At 37.1% G+C, this 19,570-nt stretch overlaps 1 protein-coding gene across 1 annotated transcript in view; it reads left to right on the forward strand.

Annotated features, from left to right (window-relative positions):
• The first annotated feature begins 3,244 nt into the window (after nt 1-3,244).
• Nucleotides 3,245-19,570, forward strand: part of LUZP2 (leucine zipper protein 2) — a 109,966-nt gene continuing 93,640 nt past the window's right edge. The window contains 1 exon segment of the mRNA XM_068194647.1: nt 3,245-3,411. Coding sequence (XP_068050748.1) covers nt 3,350-3,411 — 62 coding nt within the window. The 5' untranslated portion in view covers nt 3,245-3,349.

Genomic DNA, 19,570 nt, shown 5'->3' on the forward strand with positions numbered 1-19,570 from the left:
AATAAAAAAAGCCTAGTGAAACCAGGTGTAATCTGGACTGGCAAAATACTGCCACTCACAGAAATATGTTCCTGGTTGTTAGCATACCTGGATAAGGTCTTTCATCTTCAGTATTAGGGGGTTTGGGTTTTGTTGTTGTTTTATGTGTGTTTGTTTGGGTCATTGTTTTTTGTTTTGTTTTCTTGTCTTTTTACTTGGCTCCAGTGTACACTTAATTAAAAGAATAAAATTGCTTATAGTCTGACAAGTTTCTGATTCAGTATTTCCAGTTTTGTAGAGTTTTATTTCCTGTTTTATTGAGATTCCATCATCAGCCTGATGAATATCTCTATTCAAAGTCTGTCCAAACCTGCCTTCCTCAATAGCTCCTTACTCATAAATGTGTGTTTGCTTTTTTTCATGTTATTTAGGTTAGGTTAGGCTGAGAGCCCTGTGTCAGCATACACTCTGTATCTCAATGTGTTGAGTCTAAACCCAAGAAAAATCAAGAAACTCATGCCAAATCTTCAGAAAAAGTGTCTCTGCCTGTACTGTTCAGGAGTGCTCCAACAGTATTCAGCATTCTATAAACCAGAAAGTGATGAGCTGTAGAACAAAGGCTTTTGAGATGAGGAAGGGTTTGAACTGTGCCACTGCTTGGTCAAGGGCTCTGATCTGTAACTTTCTTCAAAGAGTTTGTAAGGGAAGCAACGACACTGTACTGCTTGACATTTTCTAAGAAAAATTTAACCCTGTTTGGCTTATTTCTGTAGCAAAATTGTGAACTTTCTTGAGTGGATACTGGTGCTTGTTTGAAGGCTGAGGAACTAGGAAACATCTTTTACTTTTCTGCTATTTAAATTGCTTGTAAAGAATGTAAACATTTTTAGTAATCTCAGTAGAATTTTGCAGAAATTTTGAATCCTTATCACTCTGATAATGCTAACTATGTGGTTTTGATAGCTGCCCTTGGTGACCACAATAACTGTCAGGCAGTCTGGGTAACATGGTTTCTGTTTTCCAGGTGAGGAAAAAAGGACATGGTTAATGAACTGAATTGCACCTTTCCTCTCTTATTTCATAGCATGGGTTTTAGTCTGCTGTAGTTGAGTGTAAGGAGTCTGTGACATCTTAATTTCTAAATTCAGCAATGCTCCAGGTGAACAACAGTACAGCTCTCTGAAGCTATTTTTGTAAAGAGTGTTTTTAGAAGAAAAAACATATTCAAAACCCTGTACATTTTTTGCTCATTCCTATGACATATGAGGGAAAGAAATAATTTGGATGCAATGTTGAAATAAATTCCTATTAAACCCTTGATCCAGAATACTTGATATTGTTTCAACAATTTGAGAAGTGGAAGAAAATCTTTCATTTGTCAGATTCATTATGTATTTGCCACCTTGGTTAATAATTTCTCACTGTTCCTAACACATGGATAACCATGACAGTTGCTCACCAGTCTTAATACATTTTACATTACAATGAGTCTGTTACACCCAAGTATTAACCTGCATTCTGAACCCCGGCTACATTTTATTTTCATTTTCCTTTGATGCAGTACATTGATAATGAAAATCAGATCATTAGTTGGATTTATGGATCAAATCTATCTCTATGTAGCCAGCTCTATCTCTTATGGCCAGAAAATTAATCTTTTCACTTACTCTTTTGCAACGGGTTCTCTTTGAAGAATCTAAGTACACTCATACACCCTGTATGAATGCACATAAAAGGAAGATGAAAGAAGCATTAGCTGCTGATCCATTACTATGAAGTGCCTGGTAGACTGGAAAGGTTGGCTTTTTCTAGAAGAGAAAATGACAAGCTAACAGTTATTTTTATGACCTTTTTACCATGCTATCATAAGTATCCATGGTAACATGACTGTTCATTCAAGCTGGTACGTAGCATCAAAATAGCAATAAATAAAGGTTTAAATGAATGTGATTGAATAGAATGTGCTGCCAGGTGTGCTGAAAAAGATACTAGAGTTGGGACACAGAAAGTCAGAATTTAAGTATTTTGTTCCTTTTCATTTTTTTCTTTTACCTCCCATCACTCTCAGTTTGCTATTGAAGGATGTAATTTATTAATTTTGTTTGTATTCACCATGTACCTATTTTATTAAGGGACAACACTAATTTTAAAAAGTCATCCATTCATTTCAAACAGTGAATTTCTGTTTTCTGTGATGGAACACAAAATTACTCTGCAATAAACAGCTGAATGCAATCACTAACCAGTTTAAACTAAAGAAATCTTTATTTTACACTTGTGATGCATAATGTAGTTTCTGGATGTCTTTTGTAAGAGCAGAGAAGCCCACAGGTGACCAGATACCTTTCTTGTAATGACCACAATTCACTCACTTCCAGACAAGTTTGTTTGATTGCGGTGTTGCAGTATTGTGGAGAAAGATTCCTTCTGTTTAAATGTTATACTTTCATATGATTTGCAATCAGATGAACTTGTGTTTAGGTAGGCAATTATTTACACACTGAAAACATTTTTAACCAAATTTGCTGATTTGTGTAACTTATGATTAAGTTCGGGAGAATACAAACACAGGAAACGGGCAAAGGGTGTTTATTTCTTTGACGGTCTTGTCCATTGTTTCAGGTTATGAAGGGCTTTTAGAGATGACATTGTTCTAAATCCTGTTCTGGAAGCTGTTTCTGCTCCTACCTTCGACTTGATACGGGGTGAATGAACAGCGGATCGGAACAGCAGCGGTGTGCTCCTGCCGTGCAGAAGCGACGCGTGGCTGTGTGCACTGACAGGCTCCTCCGGGGCTCGACACCCACCTGGAACAGCTCCTGCCTCGGGATCGCCTCTCTTGTGCAGCCACATCACAGAAACACACTAGCTGCTAAATACTGCTGGTGTTTTCGCGGCGGCTTTCTCTCTCTCTCTCTCTCTCTCTCTTTTTTTTTTTTTTTTTTCCCTTCCAGGCAGCATCTCTCGGCCGTGCCCCGCCGCTCCCACGGGATGAATCTCCGAGCAGCACGCCCTAATCCCTCCTCGGCCGCCGCGAAGGGGCGCGGCCTGGCGCAGCCGGCGGGGCGTGCTGGAGCAGCCGCGGGCCGGGCTCCGGAGCAGCCGCGGGCCGGGCTCCGCGCTGCCGGCTCGCCGTGCCCCGCCGTGCCCCGCCGTGCCCCGCCGTGCCTCGCCGTGCCCCGCCGTGCCCCGCCGTGCCCCGCGATATCGCTCCCGGAGGGAGCTCAGACCCCGCTCGGCGCTCCCTTCCTCTCGCCGTCCGACTGTCTGCGCCGGCGGAGGGGGAATCTTTCCGCAGCTCCCTTGCGAGGTGAGGTTGGAGGAGACGAGGACCGGTGTGAGGACGCGGAACGAACGGAGGGGGGCCGGTATGAAATTCATCGCTGCTTATTACGTGCTGCCTCTCTTTCCTGCTCTGGTCTTTGGCACTAGGTGAGTACCGACAGCTGTTTTCCTTAGAGCGCTCCTGCTTTGTTTCCTTTTTCAGATTCAGAGCTTTGAAGAGAAATAAAACAGATTTCAGGTCTTACTGAGGTATTAAGTTTAGAGCAAAGATCGTCTCTGATTCTTATCGGTCTCGCTCCCGCTCCTGATCGTCTCAAGATTGAATGTTCTCTTGGTGGTTGTTTTTTGTTTGTTTGTTTGTTTGAGTTTTTTGTTTGGTTGGTCGATTTTTTTTTCCCATTATTTTTTTAATGCTGGGAAAGAGATACTCCTGCATAATTTGACCCACAGCTTGTGGGCTGTAACAAGGCAGTGACGGATGTAAGCTTTATATATAGAGCAGTTAAACCAGATGGACTCTGTTTCATTGTAAAGAAAGGCAAACAGGTGAAACTGAGAATTGCTAACGCTTTCCCTTACAGAGTGCGAAAAATTAAAAACACTAGAACAATCTCATCTCAGGATTCTATATCCGAATAATGACCGGGGACTTTTTTTACTGTAAGATATTGTAGTGTTATCTCAATCCCAGTAAATGTATAAAAAGTTGCTGCAATCTAGAATAATTCCTTCCTGTGAAAGTGTAAGTGTGAGAAAACATGAACAAAATCTATTGCAGCTTAAAAATAAACCTGATCTGACCATGCAGTGTCCTGATAAGATAACGTGTTCTGCTCAGTTGCTCAGAGACAGTATATTGTCTATGTTGAGATAGTATATTGTCTGTGCTGTCAGCAAAGAAAAGGTAAAGCTGAGACACATTATCCCATTGTCTTGATGTACACAGATGAGAAATTAATGTGGGGTACAGAGCAGATCTGTTATGATACTGCTGTTCAGACTGCTCAACTTCCAGTTCCTCATCAGTAGATCAAGCCAGAATTTTGACTATGGTATTTCTCTGCTGTGTTGGAATAATAACACAGAAATAAGTGCATAATAAATAGAAATGAGTCTTTAAAGCATGTTCTTGGAGCATGTTCTTGTAAAGCATGTGCACATTTTTCAGGAAAATGTGGCTTTTTCCTTTGTGCTGTGTCTCCTCCTGTGAAATGGGCATCAAAGCAGCCTTTTGCAGAAGCACTGCTGTTTTAAGGCTTAAAACATGAGGTATTCACTGAGATGTAAAAAGGAAAGAAGAAAATGTGTGCCTGGTACATAGTCAAGTAAGGAGCAGCAGGAGCTGCATACAGAGGCAAATAATAACTGAAAATTTCTGAACAGTAAAATGTCTGAATGCAGGAAGAAATCAGGGCATTGCTTCAATTATCCAGTAACAGCCTTACTTTAGAATGAGTCTTTATTGGCACAAGGCGGGTCCTTTTTTTGGTAACATTTCTGGTTAGGGGTTCCACTGCTGGTCCATATGAGCCATGCTGATGTGCTTTGGAATGTAGCACTTGGAGGAATATATTGTGGTTCAATTCTTCTGATTTAATAAAAGGCCTAAGGAAACTTTCACTAGCAGTCATGTGAATTAATTTGGATTAATAATTTTATGCTCATTAAAGAGTGATGCATCCTTGGAAGAAGAGTTAAAATGGAGAGGAAGCACCAAACCAGCTTTTGCAGATGCAGGTTTGTATCTTGCATGAGCTTGTGCAGATTACCCTGTACAGAAAAGAGATATAAGAAAGCTTAAAAACTGCCTGAACATTCATGGGAGTCATTAATTCAAGGTATTTAGTGTAGAGCCCTAAAATTGAGTCCTTATCTTCTTGAGCAAATGTTACCAGTATGAGAAATTAAGCATAGTTAATTCTGGATAGTTGTAAAAAAAATAATAAATTCAAATCCTCCCTTAACTTTCAAAAAATTGTTGGGAAGAATATCAAGAAGTTGAAATTGGCATGTGGATGCTAATTATAAAAATCATAATTCTGAAGAGTGTGTATATTTCCATAAGAGCACAGTGTTGTGGCCTGTGGTGGTTATGTAATTGAGAGATGAAAATGATCAGTGGGGGAGAAATTCCACTTAAAATTCCACTCAGGTACAGTATGGGTTGCAAAGTGATTTTTGGTACCAGATTGGTCATCCCATTACAGAGGAGACTGAAATTCTATTGTAGAGTTGGAGATTTATAAAAGTCCTGGTCTACTCTCTTCAGCAGTCTTCAGCCAGTTTTTAACTGGCTGTGTAGAAGATCGAGTTCAACGTTACAACAGCACATTCAGGAAGTTTAAAAAATGCAGTGCTGTCAACGTGCCATTTACTGGAAAGAGATTATGCTTTAATCTCCTTCAGCAGAAGGCAATTCTGGCCCTGACAATTAATACTTGTTGTAAACCTGTGCCTAATTGACTGGTTGGACCCAACAAGGTAGGTTTGCAGGACCAGTTTTTCTTGCAAAACAGCAGGGTACAATATCTTACCATGTGAAATTCCTTAGCTAAGGCAGAATATTAACTTTGCAGGACAGAGTTTTCCATCATGAGGATTTCTTTTTGTAAAAGTTTGTACTCCATTTCACACATTGGTACTGATTAAAGACAGGACTTGTTGCAGAGGTGGACAACTCATGGATTTTTGTTCCTTGTCAGGCAGTGATGCTATCCTTTTTGCATCATGTTATGGTGATAGTTTTGAAAGATCTCAGCATGTCTTCAAGCATAATTGCAGACAAATATGAATTAATGAGTTAAGCTATGTTAAGGCAACATGTAATCTTTTCTTATTTGATAAAATTGTTAAGAAGAGGAAAGCTATCACCATTATTTCATAATTGTATGTAACTTCTAAACTTGGTCTAAAATCATACGTATTAACCAAATGCCCATAAAATTACAGAAAGTTCATTATTTTGAAATGAATTATCTTTTCTGCATTATCTAACTGGATTTTGGTATGGCTTTGAAACACAGTGGTAAGTCTTCATCATATTTCAGGTCAGTTGTGGTGCCAAAGAGGTCATAATATTGAATTGAATTTGTCTGTCCAGTTAAACATGTATGTTTTGATGGCTTAAGTAAAAATTACTGCTCTAAAATCTGTCTCTCAAAATGTAAAGAGGAACATTTTTGAAGATTAATTTAGCTTGGTAAAAAATATGAAATTGGTGTTTTCCTGTCCACTTTTATATTTCCTTTGACATTTCAGTTTTGGCAGATTTAATGTGATAAATGTTATAAGTTGATTTTTTTCAAATTCTGCTGAAGACAATAGAGGGTTTTCATATGACATCAGAAATGAGTCTCACTGCCCTGAGAGTTCAGGGAATGGACTCAGTGCAGAATAAGCTCAGGATCTTATTCTGTGAGCACTTGCTTGCTTTTGTGGCCCCAGACAGCTGAATAGTCTGACTGGAATGCTTGTAAAAGGGAATCTTACATGAAGGCAGTCATTGGGGTCAGTAACTATGGTCCAGATGATCTTGTCTAGTGAGACCTCCCTACTTTTAGCTAAAAGGACAGTTTTCTGAATATTATTTGAACATTACTTTTGAAATGCTGTATACCAATTTTTTTTGTCTAAACAACAAAATACAACTCCTTAGAAGAAGCCTGATGTGAAACAGAGCTTTCCTTTTCTTTTTTCTTTTTTTTTTTCTTGTGACAGTGCATTCCTTTCTGTCCACATGTGAAATATGACAAAGATACAGCACACTGAATAATTTGATTGCAGTAGAATGCTTTGTACTAGAGAACAGGACCATAAATGCCACAAGATGCTCTTCAGTAATAATTGTAATATTTCTACTACAGCAACTCATTAAATGAATGTAAAAATAACAGGGCTGTAAAAGGCAGAATTTTTTAATTGTGGAGAAGTAGCTGGTGGTAATTTTTTTTCCCTAAAAGTACAGTTCATTGTCAGTCTTACTGCACTGGTGTTACAAAGCAATCTGTAATGCAATGGCTTAAGAATAATGCATCCTCTGTTGTTTGTAGCAGGATAAAAGTAGTGTACTCATTTCAGGCTGATTAATGAATGTACAGTGTTGATCTGGTATATGTATATTGTTGGAAGTGATAAAAAAAATGATGAATTTCTTAATTAAGCTTGAGAATGGTTGAGCTTTCCTTGGATGTATTTTTAAGGTCAGGTATTTTCTTTACATTTGTTGGGTTTGGTAATTATTTTTAAGGGACTTGAAAATAATTTTTCCCTCCTTTCAGATAAAGGTGTGTAAATAACTCAGCCTGTGGCTTGAGGAAAAGATACAGATACCTGTCTGATGATACTGTACTGGCATAGAGAGAAAGTTGAAAATCCTTGTTTCTAGTTTTTAAGATCATTTTGGTCATAAAAACATCATCAGATATTGAAAGTAGCTGTTTTTCATTTAGACTGATATGAGAGTAGGTGGAGCACTTCTTTATAGACTTTGAAGGATGAGGCTCATTGAATGTTAATGCTCTTGGCCGTACCCATGCCATAGTAACATTCTGTCTGGCCAGTAGCCAGAACTGATTCTCACTTGTGAGATCTCAGACTAAGGTCCAGTAGTGTCCCTTCTCTTCCCTTCAATTGAAGATTAATTCTGTACAGTGGTAGTAGGCTGCTTATTTTGGAGAAAATATGATACCTTTTTTTGCTGTAGGTTCTTAACTTGCTTTCTGAATTCTTTCAGAAATGCAGGGGTAATAAATATAATTTTTCTCCTGTGTAGAGTTCACAGTTTTGTTGTCTAAATTTTCTGGGCCCTAAAAGCTTTCTGATTTCTATCAGTGTGGATGATGATGCTTGTTTGGTTAATGGCTTGTAAGGATTTATATTTGAGGTACAGATGTAGTATTTAGCATGTGACTTGTGGCTGTACTAGACCTGTAAACTATGTGCTTTTGTTGTGGACCGTGTTTAAGTGTAATGGGTGCTTAAACCAGTGGTGCAACTTCATAATTTCATGGTATGTATTTGGCTTGATGGCTTTATTTGGATGACTTCTAAGAAAGTGCCTAATGCAGCACACTAGAAGCTACTTGCACCTTGCTGCCAAAGGAATGGAGAAAAATGCATTGGCAATATCGATGGTGCTCCATATATCTAAGGTGATGAACCTAAACTAAAAATCCAGAAAGAAAGTCTCAGTTTGGCCAGAAAAATAAAATAAAAAAAAAATTCTTCTGTGATGTTGGAATTCTGCTTGTTATGCTATGTATAACGCATTTCTGCCCAAGAGACTTGCCAAGGAGTTACTGCTGGCATTTTAGTGTATTCTTTAGTGTTTAGAAGAATTAGAATGCTGACACTTTCCTGTGTCTCATTTATTAATTTACAGTCAGGACGTAAGATAAGGATATATTAACCTGAATTGTAATCCCTTTTTCAGCGAGATTGTGAACTCAATATTATTTTCTATATTTAATAGAAAACTGCTCACAGACTGTGTTCCTTGTGATGTACCACTCCGCAGACAAAGAAATCTCATTTATGCCACTTGTCAAAGCAGTGTTTCTTCCCATTGTCTAGGTTTGCACAATGGGTGCACCGTCTGTCTTGTAAGGGTCAGATTGTAAATATTCTCTATTTGGAAGTCAAGGAATATGTTTGTCAGAAAGCAAAAGAAAATTTTCATACTATCCTTCGGTATTAATATTGTGCAAAGGTTTAAGATATGTATTGTTATATTTGCTATTTTAAACACATTGGAGGGCAAGTACATTTTAGAAATACTGAAGAATATATATGACATTTCATCAAATAGCATTTTTATGTACTTCTGTGTTTTTCTTTACTCTTTCCTTACTTGCTCATCTTTGCCTTTGCATAGTTCCTGTGTTTATTCTAATGTTTACTTTTTCTGGTTTTTATCTCAGCAATATTTTTTGTAGTGTTCCCTCTTTTTCTGCTGTATTTGTAGATGCAACCAATACCTCAGTCAATCATTAGAGAAATCAGTACATGAATCTTAAAAGCTGAAGAAATAGGTGTGTACAGAATTTATTGATATCTTACTTGTTGATATTGGTTAATAGTTTCTATGGAAAAAAGTAGAGAAGTGTCAAAAAATTCTGGTGTATTTTGTCTTCATGTGCTGTCTTAGGAAGAAAAGACTAATTTGCTGCCAGCTAGTGTATATTGCCCAAAATGTTGATTTTTCCAGCCATTTACATAGTCTTGTTGTTATTTTTGAATGGTCATATTCGGACAATTTGTGGTCAGTTTCCTTGCAGGAAATAGGTAGGTTTTCTTTGCATTTGCTAACTATGAAAGTGGAAAAACAAAGTAAACCTGCTTTGGACAAATTGAACACTTAGAAAATGGGGTATGTATTTGCTGAGTCACATGTAATTGCAGAACTAAAACCTTTCCCTTTCAGTTGGAGATGGAACTGCAGGAGAATATCTTTCTAATGTGTCCATATAAAAGACTTCCAGGCCACCACACTTCCATGACCCAGATATATGCTCCTGCTTTGACAGCATCAAAACACCTTCTATGCAACAACAGGAAACAGGGATTTATGGTGGGGCCCAGTCTCTGTAATTTCACCATTGTAAAATCATACATAAACAAATCATCAGTAGTTTTATGGGTGTTTATTCCTTTGGTGGTTGGAGGGGGGAGACAAATTTCCTGGTGTACCTGGTAAACAAAATAGTTTACTCATGCTTTATATTGTTGAATTCTCTATAGTTGATACAGTTCTTCAGGTGATTGTGGTTTTGTTGATATGAAAGACTACAGAAGTAGGAGCTGTGACTTTGTACCTCAGAATTGCTTGGTGAACCAAGAGCAGCAATAAACCCAACAATTACACTATGCCCACCATATATGCATCGTCTTCATCATGTTTGAATGATTTTGCAGCCATGTGTTTGTTTCAGGCTAGTCAGTGGCAATAAACATGGGAAGAAAACTGAGATTTTACTGAAATGTGGAAGAACTGAGCTGACAAGACTGGAAAAACAGCAGCTGTGCTCTGGGTAGCATTAGATTGTTAAGGATGTTTCTTCCTCCTGAGGCAGTGTAATGAAATGTGTGCTTGATGTGCAAAGAGAGACTGTCTCACTTGAAAATGGAGAAATAAAATCAATTTTTATACTGCTTCACTTAGATTTTTTTGTTAAGAAGTATTTTTCTGGATGAGGTGAAACTCAGCGAGAGTGCAATATGTTTAGGTGTTTAGTAGCTGAACCTTTGAGATGCTATGCTGAAACTAATCAGTTGATAATCAATTGTTATTTTCAGTGCCAAAATGTCCAAAATAGCCACTGTATTCTCACTGCTTATCAATGGCTGGCATAGTCCATCAGTCCTGCTGTACTTCTACCCCTCTGTTCTATGAAGAGTACAGAAGCTCCTATTATTTCCTTGTCTGAAAAGAGACACTGTCAATTTTTTATTGGTTTTGATTTGTTTTCTTTCCCCTTCTGTGAAGGGAGCCAACATTTGCCAAGGGATCAGATATTTTTGAGAGGCTTAATACCTATAATCTGCAATGAATTTTCTTTCAAGTGAGCTGAAAGAGTCTAATATGATGACTTTTGAATTTCAGGAGACAGCTGGCTGACTGTACTAACCTTTTGAAACTCTGAAACAAAAGCTATATTCTTTGAAACTTATACTATTCTTTAGGTGCTGAATGGCATGGGGGATACCAAATAGTTGTGATTGTTAGAAATCCATCCTGACCTCTTTTAGGAAGTTTAGCTTTGCAGCTGTCTTCATTTTACCCTCAGTTGAGGAATAAGATTATTGGGCTTAATGCAAAGGGTAAGGCTTGGGTAATTAATCTGTACCCATGGTGCCTCAATGACAGTGAAGTGAGGAGGGGTCAGAACCTATTACAGCATTGCTGCTTTCCTTCTGTTCCCTTAAGCATATTTAATGTTGCAATTAGTGCGGCCTATGCAATTTAATTTGGTGAGAAATCAGTCTCAAATACCGCTTTCTGTGAGATCACTGCATTCATATATAAATATATGTGAATATATGCATTCATATATGAAAAAAACCCGCTGTCCTCAAGTGCATAGACAGTGGATAGAGACTCATCTGCTTTTTTCTTTGTAAAACCACTGTCTGCTCTTCGGTACACAGATGTGCTGTATTTGGCTCAGGAAAGCTCATGAAAGCAGGCATTTAACTTAATTTAATTTATTTATTTTACTCTGTTCCCGTTTCAAACATCCTAGTTCTTTCCCTAATTTTTACTCAGATGGAGCTCCTTTGCCGCAAGGGCAGATTGTTATCTGTTCCTGGGCACAGAAAGAATTAAAATGCTGTAAGAATTAAATAGTAAGACTAATTTTAAAGAAATAATAGTCAGTCCATTTGACTCAGAAAAAAATGTGCATTTCTGTCTGTTTTAATGTCCTAGTGTGTAGTATTGTCAGTTGCATATGTACAGAAAAGTGACAAAATTTAAAGAGCTTCTGAAAAGAACTAGGAAGAGATACAGGACATGTATACCAGAACTAAGGGTTTAAGGAATATCTGTTTCCTTTGTATGAGATGACTACTGCATCACTGGCTTATAAAATGTTTAAGCCATTCCCATCAAATAGGTGATGTGCAGAAGTTGATACTGCAGTCAGGATTTAATATTTTAGTGTTCACTGACATCATTTGTTTCTTTGCTGCTTAACCTTGCTGGTAATGTCACATGTTAAAATGGTACTTTTAAATGTAATGGGAAACTGTTCCCAATACTATTCAGTAATTACAGGAACATGGAAGTTTTTATCACACTAGATTAAACCTGATGATACCTTGGAAGCAGTATGGATTAATTTAATGTGCCTTAATTATTTTAGTGTTTTAGGGAATTAAAGGATCCTTCAGGTAGCTTGTGCCATTCCTTTAGAAGAATATTCAGTATCTATAACAGAGTCTTTGTTTGTGTGAATATTTGCAAGGACCCATCTGGAGAAATAAGTAGATGTGTTTCCAGAAGTTTAGCTACCAAGTAGGCCAGAAACAAACATACATGTCCGAGCAATCCCCTCAACCACCTGATTTTCAAGGAAACCATTGAGAAAAATCACTTTACAAAGTCAGATTTGTGAAGCTGCCAGAGCCATTCTGGGACCTGATAGGATGAGATAAGATACCAGAGGATGGTGATGGGAAAACAGTCTAATTTCAATGCCTATTAGAAGGAGGTAGATAAAAAGGGACATTGTTTAGTGAATGAATAAGTTGAAATACTGATGCTATTCTAGAGACATGTTATTTACCTGTATCTTGCCAGATGCTAACAGTATCTGGAGCTGCTCTTTCTAAACAAAGGTTTTAAAAAATGCTGTTTGTGTAGAGAGACAGTATTGGAGAGGAGAAGGCTTGTTAGGCTCTTCCTGTTACTGTTCAGGACTTAGAAATTATAGCATTTACGTAGCTTTAATTCTTTAAAACAAAAGCTTAAAAATTGTTTTAAAAATATGTCTTGAAAGTCTCCTAATAAGAAAGCAGTAAAATACCTAGCACTTTCACTTCAATTTTTGGGCAATAGGGTAGGTTCTCTTGTGCTACAGATAACTATTCTCCATATATTTTAAACTTCATAGATATATATAGATTATATATAGCTAGGGCTAAAACTTTTTGGGGCTCTACAGATAACACTGTTTTATAGACAGTGTATCTGTGTATGTGTGGAAATCTGAGTGCTCATTACTAATGAGGATGGAGAGAACTCCTGCCTGATTCTTGTTAATTTAATGAAAATGAGTGTCAGTAAGAAAGTCTCCTCATCTGGAGCAGATACCAAAATGTCATTGTGGATGCTGATAAAAAGAAATTAAGAATTGCAAAATTGTAATCTATTTCCTTGGTATATATATATATATATATATATAATTATACTTAATTCTGTAGAAGCATATATATATATATATATATATATATATGCTTCTACAGAATTAAGTACTTCAAAACAGATGATTTTTTTTTCAAAAGCTAAGGCATCAAATTTGACTATATTTTTGCAGATAAAAATACCAAATTATTTCTACAGGCAACACTGAGGGTTTTTTATATCCTGCCACTTCCTTCAAATGCAAGAAATTATATTGGAGACAAGTATTGTTTCTGGCAAATATATTAACCTGGAATTATTCTGCCAACTTCCACTTTTGCGGTCTTTCAGTTGGACAGTCTTGCATTTCAGTGTCTAAAAAGATGTTAACTTTCTTTAAATTCCTTGTATTTCTACAGAATTTTATATTTATGTTGATGATGGCCATTAGTTCCTGTCATTATGGCCTAGGTCACATTTCTGAAAGAGAAACTTTAGCAATTGGTGTATTGTTAAATGCTCACTCCGCTCTTGGTAATTTTGGTGTTTTTTTGTGTTTCTTGGTGGCCCAGTTATCAATATAACCTCTTGTTACAGCGGCATCTGACATCCTGAGGATGTTCCAAATAACTCTCACAGGGATGCCAAGCAGTGGGTGCTTTTGCAAAGTCTCTCTTCTTAACAGGCTCTGAAGCTTTTGCTTGGAGGTAACCTTCTAAATCTTCTTTATAGAAAGATCTGAATCTTTTCAGAGCTCCAGTGCTTTTACGTTTCGCCTGAATATGAGGAAGAACTTCATTACTGTGCAGGTGACTGTGCACTGGAGCAAGTGGCCCAGACAGCTTGTGGAGTCCCCCTCTCTAGACATCTTGAAGGATTCTCTGGACATGGTCCTATGCCATGTGCTCTAGGATGACCCTGCTTAAGCAGGGAGGTTGGACTGGATGACCCGCTGTGCTCCCTTCCAACTTTGCCCATTCTGTGATAATGTGAAAGAAGAGTGCTCATTCATTTACCATCACTTCATTGACTTGCAGCATAGTTTTCAGTCAAGATAATTTGTAGCAAATGAAGCAGCTTCAAATTCTTATTTGTGTGGAGGAGAAAAGTGGGATGATTGCTTTTCCTGTTTTCTTTCCTTTATTTTCTTCTTCCAAAAGCCTGTGTTGGAATTAATATATAAAGCTTGATTTAGGTGAAAAAACTGGTGAAATCTTGCCTTCATAAAAAGGCAGCTATGGTTGTTTATGGGCACGGTAAGGCTTGCTTCTTCTTCATTTGATTTGGATTTTCATCTTGAAGCTAGTCCAAGGATCATTCTTAAAAGGCTAGTGTAAATGCCCGTTTCTTAAAATATCCAGAAGACCTGGAATTTCCATAACAGCTTCATTTGGAGTATAAAAAATTTAAAAGAATTGTAGAAAACAAAATTAATTAATGTTTTTGTATGTTTCTGGGTAAACTAAACTGGTATTCTTTCTGTTTAAACCTGTATAATCCATGTTTATTGATGTAGCCTAGGATATGTATAAGAAATTGAGATTGGTTTTGGAGGTTCAGTTGTCTTCCACTTATTGAAACAAGAATAATAGATGAGAATAACTCTTTCAGTAATATATGAAAACATATATATGTATATATTCGTAGTGAACATCAAGATGCAATCTTTAAAATACTAATCTTAAAAATGAGGGAGGACCATTGAGTTTAGATGTTTTAGCTTAAAAACATCAAGCCACAAAAACTCTGATTTGCATTATGGATCCAGGTGTGACATCCCAACCTCAAGGGGAAGGGTGCACCCAAGATCAATAGGTGCTTATGGTTAAAAGGGATGACAAAAGTCACAGAGACCACAAAAACTCACAAAAGTTTTATTATTAAATTACACAATTGGCATGGAAATTGGTATGTTAGTGCCTGTCCTACTATATAAGCACATGGGAGTGTGGTAAGATGAAAATGAGAGGGAGGGAGGGAGGGAGGTTGAGCTTAATGTGGGGATACCTTTCTACAGGTAGCTCTAGGGTGGGAAAACCTAAGCTTCTCACTTTCTATTCAAGTTAGTTTCCATACTCAGTCCATTCTTTCGGATCTTTCTGGAAATGGGTCAGAGGGCTTCAGAGGTCTTCGGTGGTCTTGATTCCCACCTTTATAGTCCATGCCCACTTCTTGGCCTTGTTCTTGCCCTAGAGTTGCACTGCATTGTGCTTATTTCCAAGAACTAGAATAAGGATGTTTGTCCTGGAAAAGTGCTGCCCTGCTTCTGCATGGCCCCCTTCTCCAGCAGCCTCTTTTTCTTTCCCACAGTGTGTTGAAACACACACATTATACCATCTTTTGGGATTCTACACAAGGTCGTGGGAGTATGCTTTGTTCAGATGATATGGAGCCTTGAGAATATTAAGTGGCTTGGCAGGATTACACTAAAATAAAGTAAAACTTGAATAACAGCCTGTAGCTTTATTTGATTATCTTCAGTAATTACTAAATAAATCACACATTTGATTTCTTCGTAGTCATTGTAACATCCATTGAGTTCACAAATCCCCATTGATGGTAGAACAATATCCTAGCATCTTCCTAGCACGTGTGGAAAGAGAATAAGAAATTGGCATTCAGTTTAGCAACACTTGAACCAAGACAACACTCAGATTTTTTAAAAAGATATAATTATTCTCTTATTTAAATACAAGAAAGTTACAGACTTTTTTTTTAATTCAGCCTTTGATATTTAGCTCTAATTTCTCTAAAACAGAAAATCTCAGAGTTAAAGCTTCTTGTGTGAAAGTTGGCTTTTTAATTTTTTAAAAAATTTGCTTCATATTTAGATCCTTGAAGTACTGACACATACATTGAGTGAATTCTAATTTTTCTTTCTTTCTTTATAGCCTTTATATTTTGTAAATGCACATCAGATTTACTACTCACTTTAAAGTCTGTGGAACAGCAGTAACTGTGGAATGCATAATATGCAGATCTGTCTTTTTTTGGTCAACAGGTTTCTTGTTTTGCAACCAGTTAGCATATTTACATGAGTTCTGTGGGAAAAGTTAATGCATCTTGTTTATTTCATTCTGGGGAAATAAGGAGAAAAGGGATGCTCTTGATACAAGATTTTGTCAGTTGTGTTATGGAAGTACTCTTTCAGGCTTTTGTTCCTATTTTACTTTTAACATTTTGTATTCTGACTGTTCTTCAGCAATTTTATAACTTTATATTTGTGTAAGGAGTACAGGAATTATCTGTCCCAACTTTATGGCATCCCACTGCCAAACACACAAGAGCTCTCAGGTATACAAACCTTTCTAACTTACCTTCCTTTTATATTTCTCTGAGAGTCATCTTATGGATATTCTCAGTTCAGGCAGGGAGAGAAGGAGAGAGATTCTACCAGGAAAAATTCTACCCAGAAAAATGCCTGGGAAAAAGTCCGAGAGGAATGTAAACAATTATTATCTCTCTCTCTGTTCATATTGTTTATAGATATGTTCTGCCACCGTGTGCTATGTGGAATTTCTTTTTATTTTCTGAATGAAATTTATGAAAATTTTGTGCTTAATGAGTAGCTTAATTTTGCCCTTAATTCAGTACCTTAATGGATACTGAATGGGTGTTATAGTAGTTGCAAGACACCTAGTGTCCCAGGTACACCTTTAACAGTTCCAGTTAAAATTTAACACTTTAAGCCTTTGTTTTAGAAGTTGTTTTCCTTTTGTTTTTCTTAATGTTTTCTGTTTAGAGTGGTTCATAGGATATTGTGGATTTCTTCTCTCTCGGGGTTCTTAGAGGTCAGGGTGAACCCAAAAGAGATCCGAAATGAGTCTTTGCTTCCTTAGCCCGAACGTTGCCAAAGAAGAGGTCTTGGAATGCTTCCAGTTGCTTTTTCAAGGTTGTTTATTATTTCTTAGCTACAATATTTTCTCTCTGACCTGCCGAGGTCCTCTCAGCAAGGCAGCCATGGCATTCTGCTCTGCCCTGTCGGGTAGTGTTTACCTTTTATATCAAAAAGGTAAAAGTATACTATGTTTACAATTTATTACCAATACCTAACATTTATGTCGGACAGTGTGTCCCTACCTTAAACCAATAGAATGCTAGCCCTCTGCACAATATGAGTGGGGGAAATACCAGCACTCATCAAATTAGTACTGAGTTTAATCATGCGCCTTCTAATATGATAAAGTGAAGAATGCAGCCATGGCAAGGCTGTATTTCCATTTCTCTTAGAATTAAAAGGCAAGGCAAAAAAATGGTATATATCTGTGAGTAACTGGGCATTGAATGTCTATAGGAAGAGTTGCACATCATAGCTGAAGGATGTTTCTGTTGAAAACTCAATCTAGATATTTAATGTTTAGATTGTGGCACCGAGAAAAGAAGAAAACAATGCTCCCCATATATGACCCACTGTCTGAGGTCAGTGACATGGTTCTCTGTGGAGGGCACCAGCTTGGAGAAGGAGTCATCCCTGTTTGAAAGAAAAAAACCAATACGCTAAAAAAGTCTACAGATGCAATTGTCAGACTTCTTCATATAGCCTGTATAATTTTCCAGTAACAGTATAGATTTAGACCTGTGAAATTGCTACAGAGGTGTCAAGTACAGGGGGGAAAAATAGCGAAGCAGTCCAACTAGAAATTGTGCTATGCATTTAACCTGCACAGCATTCATGGAGTAATGAGGACAGGGTAAAGCTTTTAAATAAGTTCACAATGAAAAAGTCTAGCTTTTAAACTCAGGAATCTGACAATTTTTAAGCCACCCACTCTTCTGGTTAGTTTTAATACCAGCAGTCAGAAAGGATATATTTCCAAGTTCAACTGCTATTGAAATTGCATGTGGAACAGTGTGCATTAAGTGGTTTCTACAGCAAGTAAATGGAAAAAAGCAGCACCATGAATTGTGAATTTTCAGGCTGCTGTCATACAGAAGAGTATCTCAGACCTATTTTTTCAGGCTTTTGGCATTAATTTGGAGCTTTTTGGTTTTGGACTTGGTGTATGGTTAGCAATCTTTGATGTCACCAGATCAACTTTGGCTTTAATACATGCAGTGTACATAACTGGCTGTTTTTTCTGATGAGTGTAATAATTCCTTTTCTTATTCATTTAAAATCATGACATAAGTGTCCTTCCAATGGAAAGGAAGGAATGATAAAATATGTGTAATTTTTTTCCACTTTTGTACATTCTAATGTCATATCATAGCTATTTCTCATCTCTTTCTTTCCAAGTGAAAGGTCAGTAGTTAAATTTGGCTTGGAAAAAAACATTAAGGAAAATGTGCTTGTATATTCTTGAATAACATGACATTAAATCAATGAGTTCAGTAGAACTATATAGTTACTATTTAAAGGACTATATGAATCAGACTTCCTTGCTGCTTTCCATTTCAGTGCTGACTTACATGATACTGTGTAATATCAAACTTGTTAGAGGTACACCTACTTTGTCAGAAAGATACCCAGCTAATAGCTGGGCAGGGGGTTGACTATAAAATTGAAGTCAAATTGAGGTAAGACTTCAGGTTAAAAATTCATAGCAAAGAAAAATATTTGATTCTTGTTTCAACTTTTTTTTCAATAGAATATTCAGCATAGCAGAATAATATGTTATTTTTACTTGGTATCTTAAAAGGGTGTGCCTAAATTTATTGCAACAACCTATATTATTGACTAAAAAGAAATAGATTTGTTTTCTACTCTTCAGAAACTGCATTTCCAATTTAGAAAAAAACAATCTTTTTATCAATTGAAATGAATACTCATTTTTTTTAAAACAGTGAGCAGCTTTTCTACACTGATTAAAATATTGAAGTATATCTAGCATGAATAGATTAAGGTGAATTAGGAAATATAAAACAATTAAAGCTAGCATAGATTGTTTCTAGAGCTTTAAAATGCCCAGATGCCTTGCAATACCCCCGCAGGCACCAAAGCCAGAAAAAGATCCAATTCAGCAACAATGATCGGGAGTGATTCGAGATGCTGTCATAGAAGGTGAATGGCAAGCTGCCAGTTCTCTTGCTTGCCCTATGATAATTAATAATAATCAAGCAAATTGGGAACTTCACGATTGGAAAATACTTCAACAAGCAAAACAGTTTTTTTTTCTAGAGGGAAAGGAGCTTTGTGGTTCCCTAGCAGATTTGTTCACCCCGCATGTCAACTCCAGAAGAACGGAGGAGATATCAACTCTATCTCCAGCCGGTCTTCAATAGACTCTGCACAGAACTTGGACCAATCCCACCTTCCATAGAAGATACCCTGTCAATGGTAGTAACAGAGCAATCATTTGGACTGCTAGTTTGTAATGCTGTGTTAAGAAATTGCTGTAAAAACGCTGCTTGTGGGAATTCTGGAAAGCAAGCTGACATAGTATTAAGCTGTGGTAATTGTAGAGAGAATTTTGTTACACATTGTAACCGCTTACGAAATGATTATGCTTTATGCTTAGGTTGCCA

Source organism: Anomalospiza imberbis, chromosome 6, assembly GCF_031753505.1.
Source record: "Anomalospiza imberbis isolate Cuckoo-Finch-1a 21T00152 chromosome 6, ASM3175350v1, whole genome shotgun sequence".
Taxonomy (NCBI): Eukaryota; Metazoa; Chordata; class Aves; order Passeriformes; family Viduidae; genus Anomalospiza; species Anomalospiza imberbis.